Source organism: Physella acuta, unplaced genomic scaffold (genome assembly GCF_028476545.2).
Source record: "Physella acuta isolate Inbredline_101_S28 unplaced genomic scaffold, ASM2847654v3 ptg000544l, whole genome shotgun sequence".
In the NCBI taxonomy this organism is placed as follows: Eukaryota; Metazoa; Mollusca; class Gastropoda; family Physidae; genus Physella; species Physella acuta.
Genome location: NW_026732063.1, coordinates 318,538 through 343,401, shown reverse-complemented (window position 1 = coordinate 343,401; position 24,864 = coordinate 318,538). Strand labels below are relative to the sequence as shown.

At 40.9% G+C, this 24,864-nt stretch overlaps 2 protein-coding genes across 5 annotated transcripts in view; both read left to right on the top strand.

Moving 5' to 3' along the window:
- Nucleotides 1-2,287, top strand: part of LOC131946073 (exopolyphosphatase PRUNE1-like) — a 110,450-nt gene extending 108,163 nt beyond the window's left edge. The window contains exon 9 of the mRNA XM_059306714.1: nt 2,282-2,287. Within this exon, the coding sequence (XP_059162697.1) occupies nt 2,282-2,287 (6 nt within the window). The remainder of the gene's footprint in view (nt 1-2,281) is intronic.
- On the top strand, nt 128-23,399 carry LOC131946140 (uncharacterized). Of its 4 annotated transcripts, XR_009387663.1 has the most exons (12): nt 128-190; nt 2,583-6,986; nt 10,465-10,531; nt 11,149-11,307; nt 12,296-12,319; nt 14,124-14,291; nt 16,038-16,140; nt 16,872-17,003; nt 17,532-17,618; nt 18,837-18,935; nt 21,271-21,391; nt 22,467-22,598. XR_009387663.1 is itself a non-coding variant. In XM_059306795.1 (11 exons), exons 2-11 carry the CDS (start codon nt 2,940-2,942, stop codon nt 22,723-22,725), a joined length of 4,770 nt encoding a protein of 1,589 aa, XP_059162778.1. In that variant the 5' UTR covers nt 128-190; nt 2,583-2,939; the 3' UTR covers nt 22,726-23,399. The 4 variants fall into 4 exon arrangements, 3 of the variants coding, with proteins under 3 accessions (XP_059162778.1, XP_059162776.1, XP_059162777.1); XM_059306795.1 differs by lacking the exon at nt 21,271-21,391 and having other exon boundaries at nt 2,583-6,611; nt 22,467-23,399; XM_059306793.1 differs by lacking the exon at nt 21,271-21,391 and having other exon boundaries at nt 22,467-23,399.
- Nucleotides 23,400-24,864: the final 1,465 nt, after the last annotated feature.

The window sequence follows — 24,864 nt, the reverse complement described above, 5'->3', positions numbered from 1 at the left end:
CAGCTACATGGGTCAGCTACATGGGTCAGCTACATGGGTCTCTACATGGGTCAGTACATGGGTCAGCTACATGGGTCAGTACATGGGTCAGCTACATGGGTCAGCTACATGGGTCAGCTACATGGGGGACGCAGGAATCTCTGACAGGTGGATAGCTGTCTTCTCTCCTAACCCAGTCTTTAGGGACCAGGTAGGTCAAGCTATCTACAGCAGTCAGTATATGTGGGTCTCTACATGGGTCAGATACATGGGTCAGCTACATGGGTCTGTTCATGGGTCAGCTACATGGGTCAGCATACATGGGTCTGTACATGGGTCAGCGTACATGGGTCAGCGTACATGGGTCAGCTACATGGGTCTGTTCATAGGTCAGAATACATGGGTCTGTACATGGGTCAGTACATGGGTCAGCTACATGGGTCAGCTACATGGGTCTGTACATGGGTCAGCTACATGGGTCTGTACATGGGTCTGTACATGGGTCAGCTACATGGGTCAGCTACATGGGTCTGTTCATGGGTCAGCTACATGGGTCTGTACATGGGTCAGAATACATGGGTCAGCTACATGGGTCAGCTACATGGGTCTCTACATGGGTCTGTACATGGGTCAGCTACATGGGTCTGTACATGGGTCTGTACATGGGTCAGCTACATGGGTCAGCTACATGGGTCTCTACATGGGTCTGTACATGGGTCAGCTACATGGGTCAGCTACATGGGTCTGTTCATGGGTCTCTACATGGGTCTGTACATGGGTCAGAATACATGGGTCAGCTACATGGGTCAGCTACATGGGTCTCTACATGGGTCTGTACATGGGTCAGCTACATGGGTCTGTACATGGGTCTGTACATGGGTCAGCTACATGGGTCAGCTACATGGGTCTCTACATGGGTCTGTACATGGGTCTGTACATGGGTCAGCTACATGGGTCAGCTACATGGGTCTGTTCATGGGTCTGTACATGGGTCTGTACATGGGTCAGCTACATGGGTCTGTACATGGGTCAGCTACATGGGTCAGCTACATGGGTCTGCTACATGGGTCAGCTACATGGGTCTGTTCATGGGCCTGTACATGGGTCTGTACATGGGTCAGTACATGGGTCAGCTACATGGGTCTGTACATGGGTCAGCTACATGGGTCTGTACATGGGTCAGAATATATGGGTCAGCTACATGGGTCTGTTCATGGGTCAGCTACATGGGTCAGAATACATGGGTCAGCTACATAGGTCAGAATACATGGGTCAGCTACATGGGTCTATACATGGGTCAGAATACATAGGTCAGAATACATGGGTCTGTACATGAGTCAGCTACATGGGTCAGCTACATGGGTCAGCTACATAGGTCAGCTACATGGGTCAGAATACATGGGTCAGAACACATGGGTCAGAACACATAGGTCAGAATACATGGGTCTGTACATGAGTCAGCTACATGGGTCAGCTACATGGGTCAGCTACATGGGTCAGAATACATGGGTCAGAACACATGGGTCAGAACATGGGTCAGAACACATGGGTCAGAACACATAGGTCAGAATACATGGGTCAGAACACATGGGTCAGAACACATAGGTCAGAATACATGGGTCTGTACATGAGTCAGCTACATGGGTCAGCTACATAGGTCAGCTACATGGGTCAGCTACATGGGTCAGAATACATGGGTCAGAATACATGGGTCAGCTACATAGGTCAGCTACATGGGTCTGTACATGGGTCTGTACATGGGTCAGCTACATGGGTCAGCTACATGGGTCAGCTACATGGGTCAGAATACATGGGTCAGAATACATGGGTCAGCTACATGGGTCAGAATACATGGGTCAGAATACATGGGTCAGCTACATGGGTCAGAATACATGGGTCAGAATACATGGGTCAGCTACATAGGTCAGCTACATGGGTCAGAATACATGGGTCAGCTACATGGGTCAGCTACATGGGTCAGAATACATGGGTCAGAATACATGGGTCAGCTACATGGGTCTGTACATGGGTCAGCGTACATGGGTCTGTACATGAGTCTAAATTTATGGGTCTACATCCATTGGTTTACATACTTTGCCCTTAAAATTTACACGTGTATACTTAGGTCATTATATCCGTCCCTGGGTCTACTTGGGTTTATATACAAAGTTCCTTCACACATTACTTGTATCGTGTCAATGTTAATATAGATCATTAATTTAACCTTAATTGCCAGCTGATGGTACTAGTGATATCTTTCTGTTTGACAAAACACCAATTTTTTATTGCTTTTTCCTCTCAGTTCTAATATCTAAATAATGCAGACCAATGATTGGCCTATTTTAAAAACTATTGTTGTAATGCAGCCAATGATTGGCCTATTTTAAAAACTATTGTTGTAATGCAGCCAATGATTGGCCTATTTTAAAAACTACTGTTGTAATGAAGCCAATGATTGGCCTATTTTAAAACTATTGTTGTAATGCAGCCAATGATTGGCCTATTTTAAAAACTGTTGTTGTAATGCAGCCAATGATTGGCCAATTTTAAAACCATTTTTGTAATGCAGCCAATGATTGACACTGTTTCTTATTTACTTTCAGCTCACTGATGTCCTACTCAGTTCTGCTCACCCTAACCTTGAACTTGAGCCTTTGACCCTCAGCAGCCATGTTGAGAACGTGTCTGCATACGTGCAGAAAAATGTGCACATCTCACGGAAAGGCGTCCTCCCTCTAGTGCGTGATTTCCTGGCAGGGGAGACCACCACGCCTGATGAAAACATTAACTCCTCCAAGGGCCAGGCACAGTTCTCTGGGGCTAGGCTTGAGTCTGAGTCCTCTGGGGAGAGGGAGGACCTGTCAGAGGAGGAGACGAGGCGGCACATCAACCTGGCCAAAACATTTCAGTCTGACTTGTTCCGCACGTCCCAAGACCGCTACGACCTGGCAGCTGTTGGCATGGACGCTTTGATCTCTCCCAGTCTCAGTAGTGACAGCGAGCTGGGCAGTCCCCAGGAGGGGGCCAGGGCGGCGGAACAGGAGGTGGTTGTTGGAGACGAGGTTGGGGTTGGTCAGATTGGCTCCCAGCCGCGGTGGGACAGTGGCTCGGGTGATTTTGTTAACGGAGAAGCAGGAAAAGAGAACACGGAGACTTCGGCGTTTGTCAACAATTTGATAGACTTTGACATAGAGAAGGTGGCCCCCCACGGGGAGGTGCCAGTATCCCAAGGGGAGGTCCCCCCCACGCAGCCTGTCCTAAGACTTGAGAGTATTGACCTGTTCTCCGACACAGAAGCTGATATGTTGGGCGCAGACTTGAGTTCTAAACCACAGCAGACAGGGGAACATGTTCATCAACCCGACACCTTGACAAACCCTGGCTGGGGTGGGGATGCAGGGGAGGAACCTTCTAGAATGCTGAATGGCGTGGCAGCCAATGGTGACAGCAATAACATAAGCGGCGTGACGCAGGCGGACAACTTGATGGGTGAGGACATCCTGCAAAACCACAGCCCGTTTGATCTGCTCTGCCCCAACAACGTGGACAGTCCTATGGACGTGTCCTCTATGCCTGCCTCAGGACAAGCCTCAGGGCAGGGGTCAAAGGTGCCCAGTTATCCTGACACCCCTCCCAACAGCTACATGGAACCCTCCGGGGCTGTTTATTATAAAGAAACGCAGCTCCCCAGTTTTAACAGTTCTGAGATGGTCCAGAGGATTCAGGCCAAGAAGGCAGCATTAGGTGGACATGGGGGCAGTCGGCGAAACAAGGGGGACATGTTTGAGGAGGATGATGGACTGGATGGCTTGTGTGTGGCTGGGGAGGGCAGCAGCGGGGGCGGGGGGTCCCTCATCTCCCCTGCTGTCCCACAGAACAGCTACATCGACCTGAGCTCCGGCTTCAGCTACAGCTCCTCAGATTACCAGCTGCCAAAGCTGACCAACTCGGACATTATGGACAGGGTCAATGAAAAGCGCTCTCAGTTTGAGTGGTTGGTGGATTCTCTTGACGGCTCCACCAGCGGAGTGGATGTGGGCCCAAACTCTGACGAGCCTGCCGCACCTACGTCACCCAAAGCGTCCCAGCCCCTACCTCTACGGGCAGCGATGGATCCGCAGGTCCCGTACACGCCACAGAACAGCTACGTGGAGGGGAGCTTTGACTCGTATGCCTGGAACAACCTCCCCAGTATGAACAACGCTGAAATGGTGGCCAAGATCAAGGCCAAGCAGTCGGCCATGTACGGCTCCAGCGCCACATCAGGCCGTGTCAGCCGAAACAGTCATGGCAGTGACGACAGTGGAGGCTGCCGTAGTCCAGATGTGGCTGTCAGAGGCTCCAAGTGTACAAGTTTAGACAGTCCCCAGCCCTTCACCCCACAGAATAGTTACAAGGATAATTTACATCTTCTAGATTCCAGGAACCGTTTACCAGATTTGAATGAAGTTGCGGAGAGACTCTCCGTAGAACATTCCACCAAGCGCCAATTTGCAGGCAGCGGAGGCGGCAGCAGAGATGAAGAGAACATCAACCTGAACGCAGTGCCACAGAACCCCACCCGGCAGGCCAGGCACTCTAGTAGTCAGTCTGACAGCCAGAACACCATGTCCGACGTCGAGTCTCTCATGAGCATCAGCACTGACGTCGGCACGCCTTCTGACAATGTCGTGGCGTTGAATCTGGCGGGGTTGATGAGAAACGAGATCGCCATGCTCAGCCGTAAGGACACGGCAGATTCTGATGTCTTTGTCAAGCTGGATGACACAACCTTAGCTGCCTCTGAAACCAAGAAAACCGGGGTGTACTTTACAGATTCCCCACCTAAAGGGATCACCTTTGCTGAGCAGGTGGCCACAAGCGCTGATGATGGGGATGTTGCTCACAATGGTTTCCCAGGCGACAAGGAGCTCTTCTCTCCTGTGGAGGAGAGCCAACTACGCAGCGTGGAGGACCATGCCTTCTTCCAGGCCGCAGAGAGCCTGGTGGCACAGAGCGTGGCGGCTGCTATACAAGCCAGTAAAAGACAGGCAGAGAGGGAGGCATCTGGGCGAGGGGGGAGGTTAAAGTGGGATGTCACCACAATCGTCAACTTTGCAGACCATGAAGAGGAGGAGGAAGATGTCAGCTACACAAATGACAAGAGTGAGGAAGAAGATGAAGAAGAAGACATCAGCTACAAGGTTGATAACAGAAACGACAACAAGAGTGAAGAAGAGTATGAGAATGAAGGGTTTAGACACTCGGATGACGACTTCACCCCCGTGGATGACGCCTTGCTCACTGCGGATAACTTTGAGGAAGAACCTGATGAGCAGCATGACGCCCCAGAGATTCCCCTGGTGAATGGCCTTGACCCCCATGTGTCTGAGCACGCAGGAGCTGACAGCTGTGACCAGCAGCTGACTGATCTGGCACTCAATGAACTGGCCTTTGAGATCGCCAACGAGCTGATCCAGAACGTCTTGAACAACTTCAACCCAGAGACCATGGAGATGGAACCCAAGCCCTACGTGGGCAAGAGAGACGAGGAAGTTTCTAGAAGAGTCAAGTGGGGGGACTCCAACGAGAGCGCCGCCAGAGTTCCCATTGAAGCCCTCCTGGAAGAGTCTGCTGAGAGACGTGCAGCCTTAGATGCCAACTGCTCCTCCTCCTCTGACAGATCCAAGCCCAAGGACTACGACTCACCTTTTACTATTGTTGAAGATGAAGTGCTCACCAGTTTCCCTGAGAGAAAGCCTTCCACTGAGCTTATCAGCGCCGAGGAAGAAGAGGCTAGCTACTCATTCCCTGGGAGAAAATTCTCCAAATCTGATGATTTTCCAACACGGCGTTTTTCAAGAGAGGATAACTCTTCAAGAAGATCCTCACGGATGGATGATTCGGATGTGAGTGTGAAACCAGAAGACTTGGAAACGGATTACTTGCCGAGCATGGATCCGCTGCAGGGAAACTTGGATATCATTGATGCGTCTTTCACTAAGATGACAGACGCAGATAGGGAGGTGGTGGAGGGGGAGAGCTTTAGAAAAGCCAGTGGAGAGGAGGGGCTCAACAGGGAGGACTCTGAGGATATAGAGCTGGATGAGGAGAGTATTGAAGAGGGTTACCGGAGGCGGATAGGTGAAGAGGCTTTTGATGAGCGTTTTGTTGATGAGGTCATTCCAGAGGATAGGATACAGGAGGATACGGTGCCGGAGGTTCCTTTTGAGCTAAAGAATGAGACTTTAGAGGCCGTGAAACGCAGCGCGGCCAAAACAAAGAAACGAATCCGAGTGAGTTTTTCTGAAGACTTTGACGATGAAGTGGGGGACTTTAACGTTCAGTTGTCCACTAGATCATCCCTTAGGTCACCTCCCCCACCTTTGTATACCCAAGATTCTACATCCTCACCCCCCGATGGGGCTGATGACGAGGAGGAGGATGACCTTCCAAATTTCTCGTCTGCCAGCGCCGCTTTAAAATCAGATCTGAGACACAACGGAGAGGAGCATGGGAGTCGGGCGGAGGTGTGGAACACCACGGTAGGCCGCATCAGCATCGCCAGTGAGGATGGGGAGAGCTCAGGGAGGACTCCGTCTGCCAGAGGGTCGGAGCTGGGAGAGCCGCGTCACCCAGCGCAGCAGAGTCAGGTGGGAGAACTCATCCAGTCGGCTGAGGAAACCATATCCACAGCTGACCAAAGCTTGCTAGGTGCTGCCCTCCCCTCCCCTGCTCACCAGCCTGTGCTGTCTAACCACTATCATGACCCCACTTCACTAGAATACAACAACTCATCTTCATCACCTCCCTCTGCTGTGCCCGTAACCTCTGACCCTAGCTTGACCTCTGTTTTCCCCCCTGCTCAAACCCCCTTGGCCTCCAGTGTAAATAACCTTGAACCTCATGTGATAACCTCTAACCCCACCCAGCCGCCAGTGCATGTCAGTCCGCTTGTACCAGCCACCAGCGATCCACTCAACACAATCCGCCACCATGCGCGGAATACATCACTGGGCTCTATAAAGGTTAGTGGCACCACTTTGCTTCTGTCCCATACGTACTAAAATTACATTCAAATTTTTTTTACTAGCCTGATATTTCATAATCAATGGAAATATTTAAAACTAAAGTATATCATACTTTAATTTTCTTTTAATTTATTGTTCAGTGTATATTTAATTGTAATTGTAACCATGGATTTGGATTGTAATTTTGTGCTTGTTACTGCCTACTACACCACCCTGCTTTTACTAATGCCCCTGATAACCTTGTTACCCCATAATTCTACCTCACCATTCCTTAAGACATTTTCACTATTTAATGAGGGATCTTGTTAGAGTGACTCAGTCATGGCAGACCTAGGTAAATCACATCTCAACATTATGTTAGCTCTGGTAATTGTACCCAATTTTGTTGTCATACATTCTATGACAACTTACACCAACTACAAAATTTAGCTTGACAAAATACAATGAAACAATGATGCCAAGAAAGGTTTGATTAAATCTTACCCAACATGAGAAGTTGTCCCTAGTTTGTGCATGCCTGTTAGCTTGCTTTCTATCCCATTATTTCTCTGTTAAATTTTTTTACTGCTGATACTGTTAAAGATAGGTTTACAACATTGAATCCTGGTATGATTGTGGTGTGTTGGGATATCTGTGTGTTGGTCTGGGATAAATCTGGAGCACTAGAGCAATTCTTTTATCTGGGACCTTAAGTCAATTCATGCATAGCTGTTATAAATAACTATTCATAACCTTTCAGTTGTATAAAAACATCATTATTAACTTTTATCACACATTTGCTGCTTTTTTGCGTTAAGTGTGAATTTAAAACAAAAAGTAAGTTGTGATTGTTTTGTGTATGGTCAGAAGTAGCACATTTTTAAAACAATGTTTTTCTATTGATTTATAATTTGTGTTGCATAGAAGAATGTAAACATTTGTGTTACATAGAAGAATTTGTGTTACATAGAAGAATGTAAACATTTTGACTAGATTTCTATCAACTCATTCCCAACAAAATGTGGCCTATCCAATGTTGTTATCCGTGTGGATATGCTTGGATAAACCTGGTGTGTATCCACAATCTGTTGGCTTGTGGTATTGTTTGGATCTCATTGTGTGACTAGCATCTGGCCATATTGAACTAAGTCACACATACACATAGCATCTGGCCATATTGAACTAAGTCACACATACACATAGCATCTGGCCATATTGAACTAAGTCACATATACACATAGCATCTGGCCATATTGAACTAAGTCACACATACACATAGCATCTGGCCATATTGAACTAAGTCACACATACACATAGCATCTGGCCATGTTGAACTAAGTCACACATACACATAGCATCTGGCCATATTGAACTAAGTCACACATACACATAGCATCTGGCCATATTGAACTAAGTCACACATACACATAGCATCTGGCCATATTGAACTAAGTCACACATACACATAGCATCTGGCCATATTGAACTAAGTCACACATACACAGCATCTGGCCATATTGAACTAAGTCACACATACACATAGCATCTGGCCATATTGAACTAAGTCACACATACACATAGCATCTGGCCATATTGAACTAAGTCACACATACACATAGCATCTGGCCATATTGAACTAAGTCACACATACTGTTGTGGTGAGTCACACACGCACACACACACACACACACACACACACACACACACAGCTACGAGAGGGAAGACCCAATGACATCTGATAACACTTCACAATCACTTGAACATTGACAAGTTATCTAGTGAAAAAATCAATCAGATTTACATTCTGCTCAAAATATAAGTGTGTACGCAGTGTGTAGTGTGTGTGTGATGTATCTGGTCAAAAGATAAGTGTGTGTATGCTGTGTGAAGTGTGATATATCTGGTCAAAATATAGGTGTGTGCATACAGGACATGATATTTGCATCACTGTCTAGAAGTCAGTAAATGTTTAAAACATTAGGGATAGGAAAAGAAATTTTGTAAGATTATCCCGGATTAGGGTTGTGATTAAAAATAATCTGAGAGACATTATTACATTCATAAAGTAAGTACTTTGTAACATTTGGAAAGTGTTAAAATAATTAGATAGGAATACCTTATCAGATTATGTTTGAACTAATATAGAACATCTGATTAGGGTTGTTTTTCCAAATTTCCCATAATATGTCGATAGTTTGTCACTTTAAAAATTACATCTTTAAACCTCTTTGATGAGAAATTGTTTGAAAGGCCCCGAGATTCAAAAAATTTTAAATATTTGCTTGTATGTATAGGAAATGTTTTTGTTATATGATTTAGTTCTTTGATAGTGGCTAACCACAAATTATCGGGTTTAACTTCAGCTTATATGGATTAACCTCAGATTATGTGGATTAACCTCAGATTATGTGGATTAACCTCTGCTGAAATAACAAATCTCAAGTAATTATCTCTCCCAAATGCCATCTAAAAGATATTTGTTACAACTAATATAGTTTTCAATACTGATATAAACTGAATTTGTAACACTTGATATAAACTACATTTGTCACACCTGATATAAACTAGACTTGTCACACCTGATATAAACTAGACTTGTCACACCTGATATAAACTAGATTTGTCACACCTGATATAAACTAGATTTGTTACACCTGATATAAACTAGATTTGTCACACCTGATATAAACTAGATTTGATATAAACTAGATTTCTTACACCTGATATAAACTAGATTTGTCACACCTGATATAAACTAGATTTGTTACACCTGATATAAACTAGATTTGTTACACCTGATATAAACTAGATTTGTTACACCTGATATAAACTAGATTTGTCACACCTGATATAAACTAGATTTGTCACACCTGATATAAACTAGATTTGATATAAACTAGATTTGTTACACCTGATATAAACTAGATTTGTTACACCTGATATAAACTAGATTTGTTACACCTGATATAAACATTTGTCACACCTGATATAAACTAGATTTGTTACACCTGATATAAACTAGATTTCTCACACCTGATATAAACTAGATTTGACACACCTGATATAAACTAGATTTGACACACCTGATATAAACATTTGTCACACCTGATATAAACTAGACTTGTCACACCTGATATAAACTAGACTTGTCACACCTGATATAAACATTTGTCACACCTGATATAAACTAGATTTGTTACACCTGATATAAACTAGACTTGTCACACCTGATATAAACTAGACTTGTTACACCTGATATAAACTAGACTTGTCACACCTGATATAAACTAGATTTGTCACACCTGATATAAACCAGATTTGTCACACCTGATATAAACTAGATTTGTCACACCTGATATAAACCAGATTTGTCACACCTGATATAAACTAGATTTGTTACACCTGATATAAACCAGACTTGTCACACCTGATATAAACCAGATTTGTCACACCTGATATAAACCAGACTTGTCACACTTGATGTTTATATCTCCAGGGCGCCGTCTATACAGAGGAGTGGCAAGATGACGAGATAGAGGAGGTGGCTGTACAGGGAGGTTTAGGTCAGTACAGGGAGGTTTAGGTCAGTACAGGGAGGTTTAGGTCAGTACAGGGAGGTTTAGGTCAGTACAGGGAGGTTTAGGTCAGTACAGGGAGGTTTAGGTCAGTACAGGGAGGTTTAGGTCAGTACAGGGAGGTTTAGGTCAGTACAGGGAGGTTTAGGTCAGTACAGGGAGGTTTAGGTCAGTACAGGGAGGTTTAGGTCAGGACAGGGAGGTTTAGGTCAGTGTTTAGGTCAGTACAGGGAGGTTTAGGTCAGTACAGGGAGGTTTAGGTCAGTACAGGGAGGTTTAGGTCAGTACAGGGAGGTTTAGGTCAGTACAGGGAGGTTTAGGTCAGGACAGGGAGGTTTAGGTCAGTGTTTAGGTCAGTACAGGGAGGTTTAGGTCAGTACAGGGAGGTTTAGGTCAGTACAGGGAGGTTTAGGTCAGTACAGGGAGGTTTAGGTCAGTACAGGGAGGTTTAGGTCAGTACAGGGAGGTTTAGGTCAGTACAGGGAGGTTTAGGTCAGTAGAGGTGGAGGGGAGGGAGGTTTAGGTCAGTACATGTTGTATGGTGTGAGATTTTAATAAGTTACGATTAGTTTTGATGTTCCCTAATTTTTTTCTCCATATTCCAGACGCCCCACCAATGGATTCTCTCCGGAAGAAAATTGTTCCTGACTCCTCGTTCCTCCAAGCCATCGCAGCTGATGATGATGAGGGGGTAGACCAGGAGGGAGAGGACGAGGATGAGGAACCAGACAATGAAAGTGAGACTGGGGATCTGGAATGGGAAAGTAAGTCATGGTTTTCTCCCTTGAGCGGGGAATTGTTTTGGTTGTTTCCCTTGAGATTAGAATCCAGAGTTTTTGTAAACTTTCTGGTTTTCTTAATGCTTTAGTGCCAAGGTACTTGTGCTGACTCCTGTTGTCTGTATATTGTCTATATCATATAGTACAAACATATATCAGCTCTTTTTTTTCTGTTTGGGTTGTTTGGTCAGAATGAACTTGTCACTTTCGTAGGGGCTAAGTTGTCCTGAGGATTTTGGATTAACTACGATAGTTTTGGGTTTGGATTATCCCTAGGATTAGGGTGACATTTCTACCTTGCCACATAAAGCATGGTTATCCCAGTATAATCCCAAGTAAATTCCTAACACACAGAATTGAAACACTCTTTGCTTTTCTTTAACGTAACAATTGGAAGCTGAAAACATGGCCAATCAATAATTTACTTATCATAGGTTCTCTACAGCTAACTTGATTTATTGCACTTAACAGTTAGTTGGTCAGCAGTGACCTACATAGCTTAATGTAGATATATTTAATGTCAGATTGGGCAGTGAACCATTTCAAATAATTTATGTATCTAGGTTGCCTAATTGTTGCCTACTTGTCCATTTTTTTCTGTAATTTTGCTATTTTAACACCCATTAAAGAAGTAAAGGCATTTTTTGGTTAGGAACAATTTTTTTTTTTCATATTTTAATTTTGGGATAGTTATAGACAATAGATCTCAAAAAATTTTGGTTTTGAAATAGTTATAAACAATAGATCTTATTCATATTTTGACTCTATGATATTTAGGAAGAATAGATCTTATATTTTAAATTGTTACAACAGACAATTTGTCTTTTTTGTGCAATAGCTTTCATGATCTCAAATTCTAATGTCATTTTTTAATTTTGAGATCTGGAGGATTTATTTAAAGTAGCCTCCCTTGTGGTTACTTCCCTTGCCATTTTTTATAGTCTATAGCTGAATGTGTTTGACATGTTCACAGGGAGAGAACTCCTACACCATAGAGGTAACTAGTTGGCATGAGTGTTCTATTAGTTCTTTCAGTTTTTCTGTTGTCAGTTTGGTGTGTTCCAGGTTAGACAACTCTTTCAGAATTTGGATGGAGAAAATGAATTTGTCTTCTGGCTTTCTAATGCATGCCATGAAAAACATTTTCCATAAATTTGTTTTTGCTTGATTTTTAATTAATTTTTTTCAAAGAAATAATTGGCTAAGAAAAAAGCGTGCTTGTAAGTTAAGATACAAAATGTTTCGTCTTCTGCTAACTCGCTTTACTGTTAATTTTGAAAATTCCTTTTTTTTTTAAATATTGCATTTATTTATTTCCATTTAAAATTGTAAAATAAAGGGTTTATTTTCTTGATTTTAAAAAGTAAACTTAAAGCATGATTTTGTTGTAAATTTTGCTCAGCTGATTTTTTTAAACTTGACATTGGAAAATAATTTGAACACTTTATTTATTAGGTAGAACAAAATTGTGACCCAAAATAATAAGCTAAAATGAACACAAAGTTTAAGTACAGGCTTTGTAGCCGTAGAATGCTGGTGTAACTACTGGCTAACTGAGAAATAGTCATTAGACTTGATTATATGCAATCAAACATTTACATTTTTATTTCTTTAACCATGCACTTTTTTACCATTAATACGTTAAGCAAATTTTTTATTGTTGTGTTTTTCTTATCTCAAATATACGTTGGCTGTGTATGTTGGTAGTGGATGTTGGTTGTTCATATTAGTTGGGATGACTTAATTGCTTGATTATCTTTGTTTTTATTATCGATATATTAGAGCAGCTGGAAAAAATATCTAAATCCCTGACCATAATTTAATAATTTACAAATCAGAATAACCAAATGCATATTGTTGTATTTGTTTAAAAAATGGTTAAGTGTAAGTTTATTATCTGTGTTTTACTATTGGTGTAAATAAAAAAAATGATATTTTTCTTGTTATGAATAAGATCTATTGTAGTCAGAGGAAAATATTTACAGTTTATTTAAAAATGTATCCAACTAAGTTAGCACTGATCAGTGATGAGTATTGCATCCTTACCACTACTGCATAGATTCTCCCCTCAATCATACGTAGGTTCAATATTTCTTAGAGAAAATACCCTTTTAACTTCCACTCCAGTTGAAAGAGTTGAATCCCTTTACTTTATTATAGCAGAGTTGTGTCCCTGTACATAAAATACATATTATAGCCCTCCATCTAATAGACCTGTAAATCCAGCCAATTTTTTTTATTTATGCCCCTTGTAACTTGAGGAGATAAAGTCTTGTGGTGGACCAATCTGTTGTTGACAAGATCTATTTGAGCCAGGCTTGGATGTGTTGAACTGTTTGCTTGTTGTCATCTATGGCACTTGTTGCTATTTTGTGTTGTTTTTCATTGTTGTCAACTTCCTGTCATGCTCATGTAACATTTGTTCTGATTGGTTACTTGGATGTACATAATACAGTTTGATGTAACAATGATTCTGATTGGCTGTCTCTCATACAGACCTCTTGTTGTTAATTGATGTTAAATAAATGGATTTTTTTTCCATCTTTTCTGCTGTTTTATGCATGGTTGTGCCAAAATTTCCTAAATTTTAGAATCAGCTGTAGGATAAAAAAATTATTTTTTAAACAGTGGTTGTTTTTACAATGACAAAAGGTCTTCAAGACTTGATTCAAGCACACAACTAGTTAACTAGCCTTTGCTGTTTTTACAAATCACAAATGTTAGTAGTAAATTTTTTTTCAAATCCATATGTCAAAAAGAATAAATGAACTGACCCAACTTGTGTCATTGTCTTGCTTCAGATGACACGCCAGTCAAAACACCTCCCCGACCTGGTCTAGACACCACCCTAACCCAAGGCACACAAGGTGAAGGTCACCAGCGGTGGAAGCGCGTGTCTGTGTCTGGTGTGGACTTCAACATTGACATGCAGGCTGTGGAACCCTACAAGAACGTCCTGTCACATGGGGGTAGGGGAGGTTCTGTCACATGGGGGTAGGGGAGGTGTTGTCACATGGGGGTAGGGGAGGTTCTGTCACATGGGGGTAGGGGAGGTTCTGTCACATGGGGGTAGGGGAGGTTGTCACATGGGGGTAGGGGAGGTTTTGTCACATGGGGGTAGGGGAGGTTCTGTCACATGGGGGTAGGGGAGGTTTTGTCACATGGGGGTAGGGGAGGTGTTGTCACTAGGGGAGGTTCTGTCACATGGGGGTAGGGGAGGTTCTGTCACATGGGGGTAGGGGAGGTGTTGTCACATGGGGGTAGGGGAGGTTCTGTCACATGGGGGTAGGGGAGGTTCTGTCACATGGGGGTAGGGGAGGTTCTGTCACATGGGGGTAGGGGAGGTTCTATCACTAGGGGAGGTTCTGTCACATGGGGGTAGGGGAGGTTCTGTCACATGGGGGTAGGGGAGGTGTTGTCACATGGGGGTAGGGGAGGTTCTGTCACATGGGGGTAGGGGAGGTTTTGTCACAAGGGGGTAGGGGAGGAGTTGTCACATGGGGGTAGGGGAGGTTTTACAAGAATGTCACATGGGGGTAGGGGAAGCTCTGTCACATGGGGGTAGGGGAGGTTTTACAAGAATGTCACATGGGGGTAGGGGAGGCTCTGTCACTAGGGGAGGTGTTGTCACATGGGGGTAGGGGAGGTTTTACAAGAATGTCACATGGGCGAAAGGGAGGTTCTGTCGCATGGGGGTAGGGGAGGTTTTGTCACATGGGGGTAGGAGTGGGTTTGTCGCATGGGGGTAGGGGAGGTTTTGTCATGTGGGGGTAGGGGAGGTTTTGTCACATGGGGGTAGGGGAGGTTTTACAAGAATGTCACAAGGGGGTAGGGGAGGTTTTGTTCTTCATGTGATTTGGGTCACTAGAAACTAGTGTTATAAAAGTTTTTATAACATCAAATGTCCTACAAACTACTCAACCACGCACCCCCCCCCCCCTTGTATCATCAAGTCTGAATAATTAGAACCTTTTTCAAGGTTCTATAATGATGTTAAATTTTGTAGTAGCACTAAACTTTAAACCCCACACATCCACATAGGCTAACCCAAGCTCCCACCCTAACATTTAACCTCACCCACCCACCCAGACCCACCCAAACATAAAACCCCACCCAACCAACCCTAACATTAAACCCCACCCATCCACCAGCCCAAGCCTAACATTAAACCCACCAGACCAACCCTAACATTAAACCCCACCCACCCAACCAACCCTAACATTAAACCCCACCCATGCAACCAACCCTAACATTAAACCCTCCACATCCACCAGACCAACCCTAACATTAACCCCCCACCCACTCAACCAACCCTAACATTAAACCCCACCCACCCAGCCAACCCTAACATTAAACCCCACCCACCAGACCAACCCTAACATTAAACCCTCTACATCCACCAGACCAACCCTAACATTAAACCCCACCCACCCACCCACCCAACCAACCCTAACATTAAACCCTCCACATCCACCAGACCAACCCTAACATTAACCCCCCACCCACTCAACCAACCCTAACATTAAACCCCACCCACCCAGCCAACCCTAACATTAAACCCCACCCACCAGACCAACCCTAACATTAAACCCTCCACATCCACCAGACCAACCCTAACATTAAACCCTCTACATCCACCAGACCAACCCTAACATTAAACCCCACCCACCCACCCACCCAACCCACCCTAACATTAAACCCTCCACATCCACCAGGCTACTACGCTGAAGGTCTAAACGCCATCATTGTGTTCTATGGCTGCCATCTACCTAGCCGTAGGAGGGAGGACTACACCTACATCATGAACCACCTCTTTCAGTAAGTTCACCTCAGCATTTTTACTTTTACCTCAGCAAGTTTTTCTTCTTTACCTCAGCAAGTTTTTCTTCTTTACCTCAGCAAGTTTTTCTTCTTTACCTCAGCAAGTTTTTCTTCTTTACCTCAGCAAGTTTTTCTTCTTTACCTCAGCAAGTTTTTCTTCTTTACCTCAGCAAGTTTTTCAGGTTTTTTGCTTTAAATGTGATTCTGTAGTGACTATTTGGTGCAAATATTCATTCAACAATTTTAAATTTAATTGTTTTGTTTCTGCTGATCTAGATCTAAAAATCAATAAATGGATTGTATTTGTATCAGGAATGTGGATCATGTAGTCTGGGTACATCACATGTTACATAAAAGATCTGATAAACCAAATGATCTACATTAACATCAGATCAAAGTCTTACACATTTCAACCTTCATACAAGATAATTATACTCAATTCTTTCTCTTCAATTCATGAGGAATATTTTCTTATTTTATTTTTAAAGTGAAAATAAAATAACTCAACACTGAAATAATTGGCCGACAAAGGGTTAAGAGCTAGAGAAAGATGTTATAAGTCAAATCAATGAAAAATAGACATGTTGTGACTATAAATAGATGTATTGTAGCTATAAATAGACATGTTGTGGCTATAAATAGACGTGTTGTGGCTATAAATAGACATGATGTGGCTATAAATAGACGTGTTTTGGCTATAAATAGACGTGTTGTTTCTATGTGTCCAGCTACGTGATCTACACGCTGGAGGAGCTGGTGGCAGACGACTACGTCATCATATACTTCCACGGCTCCACACCTCGCAGACAGATGCCTGGCCTGGGCTGGTTGAAGAGGTGTTACCAGTCTATTGATAGAAGGTATGCTGTTACCTTTTGATCTGTTACCAGTCTATTGATAGAAGGTATGCTGTTACCTTTTGATCTGTTACCAGTCTATTGATAGAAGGTATGCTGTTACCAGTCTATTGATAGAAGGTATGCTGTTACCAGTCTATTGATAGAAGGTATGCTGTTACCAGTCTATTGATAGAAGGTATGCTGTTACCTTTTGATAGAAGGTATGCTGTTACCTTTTGATAGAAGGTGTGATGTTACCTTTTGATAGAAGGTATGCTGTTACCTTTTGATAAAAGGTATGCTGTTAGCTTTTGATAGAAGGTGTGATGTTACCTTTTGATAGAAGGCATGCTGTTACCAGTCTATTGATAGAAGGTATGCTGGTACCTGTCTTTGGTACCTGTCTATTGATAGAGTACAGTGTTACCAGTCTATTGATAAACTATTGATGTTACCTCTTGATCAAAGCTATTCTGTTGTATCTAAACTTGATCAATAACATTTTGTAAGTATGCATCCAGTATCTAAAATTGTTGACATTTTTTTCAGGTTAAAGAAAAACCTGAAAGGTCTTTTCTTAGTCCACCCAACACTGTGGCTGAAAACAATTGTGACTATGATTAGACCATTCATAAGGTAAACATTTCTAGCGGTCATGGTAAACATTTCTAGAGGTCAAGGTAAACATTTCTAGTGGTCAAGGTAAACATTTCTAGAGGTCAAGGTAAACATTTCTCAGGGTAAACATTTCTAGAGGTCAAGGTTAACATTTCTAGAGGTCAAGGTAAACATTTCTAGAGGTCAAGGTAAACATTTCTAGAGGTCAAGGTAAACATTTCTAGAGGTCAAGGTAAACATTTCTCAGGGTAAACATTTCTAGAGGTCATGGTAAACATTTCTCAGGGTAAACATTTCTAGAGGTCAAGGTAAACATTTCTCAGGGTAAACATTTCTAGAGGTCAAGGTAAACATTTCTCAGGGTAAACATTTATTTTGGTAAAGGTAAACATTTCTAGAGGTCAAGGTAAACATTTCTCAGGGTAAACATTTCTAGAGGTCAAGGTAAACATTTCTCAGGGTAAACATTTATTTTGGTAAAGGTAAACATTTCTAGAGGTCAAGGTAAACATTTCTAGAGGTCAAGGTAAACATTTCTCAGGGTAAACATTTATTTTGGTAAAGGTAAACATTTCTAGAGGTCAAGGTAAACATTTCTAGAGGTCAAGGTTAACATTTCTCAGGGTAAACATTTCTAGAGGTCAAGGTAAACATTTCTAGAGGTCAGGGTAAACATTTCTAGTGGTCAAGGTAAACATTTCTAGAGGTCAAGGTAAACATTTCTCAGGGTAAACATTTATTTTGGTAAAGGTAAACATTTCTAGAGGTCAAGGTAAACATTTCTAGAGGTCAAGGTAAACATTTCTCAGGGTAAACATTTATTTTGGTAAAGGTAAACATTTCTAGAGGTCAAGGTAAACATTTCTCAGGGTAAATATTTCTAGAGGTCAGGGTAAACATTTCTAGTGGTCAGTGTAAACATTTCTAGTGGTCAGGGTCAACATTTCAAGTGGTCAGGGTAAACATTTATAGAGGTCAAGGTAAACATTTCCAGAGGTCAGGATAGTCAATGGGAAGGTAATGTCCTTGACCCCATCACCTCATAAGGACATGACACCAGTTGTGTGGTTGGCCACATTATGTGGGATATATATATATGTATGTATGTATTTGTTGTGTTTAATAATTGTTTTTTCTCTTGTTCAAAATTTTCTTCCAAGTTTGTTAAAGGTGTTTATATTAATGATTTAATGTTTATATTAATGATTTTATATTATTGTTTTATTTATCTTCTAGTTCAAAGTTTTCCTCCAAGTTGCGGTTTGTTAGAAGTCTTGAAGAACTGAATTCTCTAGTCCCCATGGTCAATGTAACTATTCCTGAAGCCATAACACAGTAAGTCTTTATTGGGTTAGGGTTATAGCTAGTGGTATGGCTTCATTGGGTTAGGGTTATAGCTAGTAGTATGGCTTTAGTCAATGTAACTATTCCTGAAGCCATTACACAGTAAATCTTCTTCGGTTAGGGTTATAGCTAGTAGTGTGGCTTTAGTCAGTAATAGGGTATAGATTTTTATACAGGTTGAATATTGTGTTAACAGTATTATTGAAGTTGTGTTAGGGTTTGGTTTTGCTATATGCTTATGTTAACAGTATGATTGAAGTTGAGTTAGGGTTTGGTTTTGCTATATGCTTATGTTAACAGTATGATTGAATTTTTGTTAGGGTTTGGTTTTGCTATATGCTTATGTTAACAGTATGATTGAAGTTGTGTTAGGGTTTGTTTTTGCTATATGCTTATGTTAACGGTATGATTGAAGCTGTGTTAGGGTTTGGTTTAGCATATCGGCATTCTTTTGGGTGATGATTCTAGTTTAGGCTGTGGTACAGGGGAGATGTTATAAACAAGGTTTGGGTTCAACTATAAATAGAATATCTGGTTTAGTTATGAGCTTCTTGTTAGTTGTAGTTGATTTATTTTGTCAACAAAATAGTTTGTGTCTTGGCATAGAGCTATAGATGGGTTAAACAATAAAACTTAAAGGTTTCGGCATAGAGCTATAGATGGGTTAAACACTAAAACTTAAAGGTTTTGGCATAGAGCTATAGATAGGTTAAACACTAAAACATAAAGGTTTTGGCATAGAGCTATAGATAGGTTAAACACTAAAACTTAAAGGTTTCGGCATAGAGCTATAGATATGTTAAACACTAAAACTTAAAGGTTTGGAGTTTGTCTTAGAGCACATCATATAGGCTACTACACATAAACTATTCTTGCAATGATAGTTTTATAAAAATCTGTATCAACAATATGTTTTCATTCTGTTTGGCTAGTTATCCTTATTTTTTTTATAACAACCTGCTTCTACATTTTCCATAACATGATCTAGTACCTTTTTATTAACTTACAAATAATTCACATCTCCACATGTTGATAGCTTGCAAAAATAGCCTTGGTTATAGTTTCTTAAGTAGTGTGGTAACACTAGTTAAGTTAATTAGTATTGATTTAACTGAAGTTTAATATTTTTTTCTCTATTTTTCCTTTACCTGAAACCCTTTCACTCCCCCCCCCCTTTTTTTATTTGACCTTGCACACCACTAAGATACTCAGCTTGCAAGCCAAAGCTGGCTAAGACACACCACAACAAACATCAAACTACAGCACTTTAACCCTGCACATTTCACTTAGCTCAAACATTTGCAAATGTTATATGGGGTCCCCATTATATGGGGGTAAACCATTTTATCAAAAAAAAAATGTGATAAATCAGAATTTTCAGCATAATTAGATTTTAATAATATATCAGAATATTTCTGTAACTGGAAAGAAATATATTAACATTATTATACTTTTTAAATGGTTTTAAAAGCTTATTTCTCTTATTTTAGTGGATTTTAGTGCTTATAACATTTTAAATTGTATTATTGAGATTTTTCGCCACATTACTTGCAATGTTCCCTCATCAAACGTTGGTCAATAACCTTATATGATTATTCGACTAAAAGAAAAGTTCGACAACATTGCAATTCCCCCCCCCCTACACACACTCACTCATACACAAACACACACATGAAACTATGAAGGCTTCTGCTTACCACCACTCAGAATTTTAACTTTTTGGAATTTTAAATTAAATTTTAAAATAAGAAAATTGTGCACTTCCCCTCAACTAATATGTGCATGATCACTATAGGAGGTTCTATCACACTGTAGAGGCAGCCCAAAGATTATCCTTATTTCAGCTTGTTCTTCATTCAGGCAGTTGTTTTTTTTTTAATTTCAAATCATTCTTTTAGTCCACGAAATGTTTGCAACAACTGATGTTTCCTCTCAAATACCCTTACAGCATTTATCAAACACTTTAGCATCATTTAATCTTTTAGTTTTTCATTTAAATCACATGGGGTTTAAACTATTATTACACTTTAAAAGACATTTATTTCAAAATATCATTTTAAATTCTGTTTGTTTTTAAAATTATAATGTTTTAAAATAATGATCTTATTAAGATTTATTTTTTAAATTATAATGTGTAAAATAATTATCTTATTAAGATTTATTTTTTAAATTATAATGTTTAAAATAATTATCCAATTAAGGTTTAAGTATGAAATTGTTCTCCCTTTTATTTGCATTATTTCCCATGTCAAATGAATTGTTTCCCCTATTAAATTAATTGTCTCCTCTCTCCGCCCACTCCTCCCACCCTCCAATCCTGGCACAGTTATGACATCCATCATGAGCATATCCCCTCCCCTGCTGCCTCCCACCACTCCTCCCCCCTGCGACGATAGCCATTGGTCCAAGCTTAGGGTACCTAAGGAACGAAACCATTTCACACCATGGTAAGTCTTTTTTTTTATCTGTCAACTTTTTCAAATTTTCTAAAATTTTAGTCACATAGTACATGTTCAAAATATTATGCAGATCTTCGCAATTAAAAAATTGTACTCACTTATTAGATGTTCAAAATATTATTCCAGATCTACGCATTTAAATTTCAGACAATTATATTCTAACCTTTCATATCATATCTTTTTAATTTAAAGAAAACTTTTATTAAAGTGAACATTGTTTTTTAAATATAAATTAAGTCAAACGTGTGCAAAGTTAAAGAATGTAGCATGTCTTGGCTAAAAAACATTTTAATTTAACGCTTATTTTTTTAATTTCCTGGGCTTATTTTAATTAAAGCTTCATCATTCTGCTTTTCCTTCTACAACCATTTTTTTCATAGAACTTTGCTTTTATCTGAAATGTATTGACTTTTTGGTTCTTTAGTAAATGCTGGGGTCACGCTCTGAACACCACACTGATTTTAGTCCACAAATAAATTTGACAAAATTATCAAGGCAATGCACAAATAAATTTGACAAAATTGTCAAGTCAATGCACAAATAAATTTGACAAAATTGTCAAGTCAATGCACAAATACTTTTGACAAAATTGTCAAGTCAATGCACAAATAATTTAACAAAATTGTCAAGTCAATGCACAAATAATTTGACAAAATTGTCAAGTCTATGCACAAATAAATTTGATATGTCCTGTCGCCATGGTGGTCTGATCATTTCACCCACACTTCAAAGTCCTTGGTTACTTTTAGAAACTCTGTTATATTTATTTTCTCCTTACCTTGCCTTGCTATAAATTTAATCAATGCAGATGAAGTAGAGTTTCACATTTTTTGCACCCATCAGAGCTGGGTGGACTCAGGAAAGTTCTATAAGTCAAGCCCTTGATCCGAACTCGAGACTTTTGTGTCAGCAGTTAACACTGCTGTTTGACCCTGATGTGTCATAAAATTTTAGATGTGTGCTCCACCCTCACGCACACACACACCACCTCTCACACCTGTCTGTTTTCTCTCCCCCCACCTCCCCACCACCTCTTACACCTGTCTGTTTTCTCTCCCCCCAGACTGGAAGAGATCCTCAAACACAACCCCCACTACCTGGAAGAACAGGAGGAGGAAGAGAAAAAGATGATGAAAGAGGAAGAGAAGGCGAGCAAGCAGAGGGAGAAGGAGAGGAAGAGGGAGGAGAAAGATAGGAAAAAACTGGAAGAGGATAGGAAGAAATTGGAGGCTAAGGAAGAAAAACAGAAGAAAAAAGAGGAGAAAGAGAGGGAGAAGGAGAAGAAGAAAGCTGAACAGAAGAGAAAGTCTCAACTGAAATAATTGTTGCATCATTATCATCATCATCTTGTTTGCATACAACTCATTTCAAAGTATTTACACTTGTACTCAATCATCGTTAGTATTGTCCCTTAATTACCTGTACAGCTCACGGCACCTTGTGGCATATGTGTCTAAATGTCCTGTTAAATGTCCTGTTAAAAAATGTCCTGTTAAAAAATGTCCTGTTAAAAAATGTCCTGTTAAATGTCCTGTTAAAAAATGTCCAGTCTCTAGACTGTCCACTGGCTCTTGTGATATTGTCCAGTACAGTGTGTGTTCTGACCCACTTATGAACCAACACATGATGTGTTGTCAGTCGTGGCTCACTTGTCAACAAACACACCTGTGTGTCAGTGGTGTGTAGTCAGAAACCCACCTATGTTGTCGTAGCCCTACCCCTAACTGTCATCCCAGTAATGTGAAGCACCCAATCGTTTGCCTATAACAAAAGTATTTGTGTTTTCATTATATAAATAACTAGCAATTATGACTTGTCGTTATAAGTTAATTTATTTTTTGCTACTTATGAAATATTTGTATGTTTTTAGATCCTGCCTATTTATATTTCTATTTTTTTTATTTTGATGAATTTAAAGATGGATTCTTTAAAATGATTTGATATAATTAGACTGGTTGTCTATATTTGTTGAAATTATCTTCGGCCTCCTCTCCCACACACCCCCCCCCCCCCATTCTGAAGTTTCTCCACTTGTCACAATGTTGACTTGTCAAAATATTGACTTGTCACGATGCTGACATGTCACAATGTTGATGTGTCACAATGTTGACATGTCACAATGTTGACGTGTCACAATGTTGGCTTTCACAATGTTGACTTGTCACAATGTTGGCTTGTCACATTTATTGACAATACATGGACTGGAATGTGTCAGATTAGCAACAAGTTGAAGTTCAGTCTAGTGCTGAAGAAATTAAGTCTAGCGCTGAAGAAATTAAGTCTAGCGCTGAAATGTCAAAAGTGTTAATGTCTGCAGGCTTGACCGGTCCTCTGATACTTGAGTGACCACTTAGACAGTCCACTCAGTGCAGTTCTGTCCCCTGCCTATAGTCTGTCTGTCACTAGAAAACAGCAGTTACAATTAAATCAATCCCCTTGACCAGACCTGCATTTTTATTCTACAAATGTATGTTAAAAAAATAAGTTCCAGTTAAAATTGATTGAAAAGATCATTTTGAATTAAAATTCCTCGTCTTTGTTTTTTATCAAGTTTGATCTTTTTTTATTCAAATCATAGCTGTTTTAGCGGCCAAAAAACTGATCGTCATTAAAAAGTTTGAAACACAAAAATGTAATTTAATTTAATTATTGAGTTTTGTTAGCAAATTACTTTTTTATTGTTAGGGTTGTAGTTTGTGTTATTTGTTTCATAATTCACTTCCAATGTGTACATTTTGCAATAGTTAATTTGGAATAATGTTTATTCAATGGATCTTAGAGCCAAGAGTTTTATGTTGTTTTGTTTGGACTTTAGAATAGAATTTAGTGTAGAATTTATCAGGAACTGTGCAATAATCTTATGGCTTGATGACATCTTGCTGATGTGTTGGTGCTAAAGCACTCAGGTGTTAGAGGCATCAGGTGTTAGAGACCTCAGGTGTTAGAGACCTCAGGTGTTAGAGACATCAGGTGTTAGAGGCATCAGGTGTTAGAGGCATCAGGTGTTAGAGACCTCAGGTGTTAGAGGCATCAGGTGTTAGAGACCTCAGGTGTTAGAGGCATCAGGTGTTAGAGACATCAGGTGTTAGAGGCATCAGGTGTTAGAGACCTCAGGTGTTAGAGGCATCAGGTGTTAGAGACCTCAGGTGTTAGAGGCATCAGGTGTTAGAGGCATCAGGTGCTAGAGACCTCAGGTGTTAGAGGCATCAGGTGTTAGAGGCATCAGGTGTTAGAGGCATCAGGTGCTAGAGACCTCAGATTCTCGAGACCTGATGCCTAGGACCATCAACTGTTTTAGTGCCACCTCTGGCATGATGCCCCTAGGTGCCACCTCTGGCATTATGCCCTTAGTCTAGTGCCACCTCTGGCATGATGCCCCTAGGCGCCACCTCTGGCATGATGCCCTTAGTCTAGGTGCCACCTCTGGCATGATGCCCTTAGTCTAGTGCCACCTCTGGCAT

What these genes read in the sequence shown, in the direction of transcription:
- LOC131946140 (XM_059306793.1), top strand. Translation starts at nt 2,940, where the DNA reads ATGGACGCTTTGATCTCTCCCAGTCTCAGTAGTGACAGCGAGCTGGGC. An exon ending in GAACGTCCTGTCACATGGGG is followed by an intron (nt 14,292 to 16,037) that starts GTAGGGGAGGTT and finishes CACATCCACCAG; the next exon opens with GCTACTACGCTGAAGGTCTA. An exon ending in ATTCCTGAAGCCATAACACA is followed by an intron (nt 18,936 to 22,466) that starts GTAAGTCTTTAT and finishes CTCTCCCCCCAG; the next exon opens with ACTGGAAGAGATCCTCAAAC.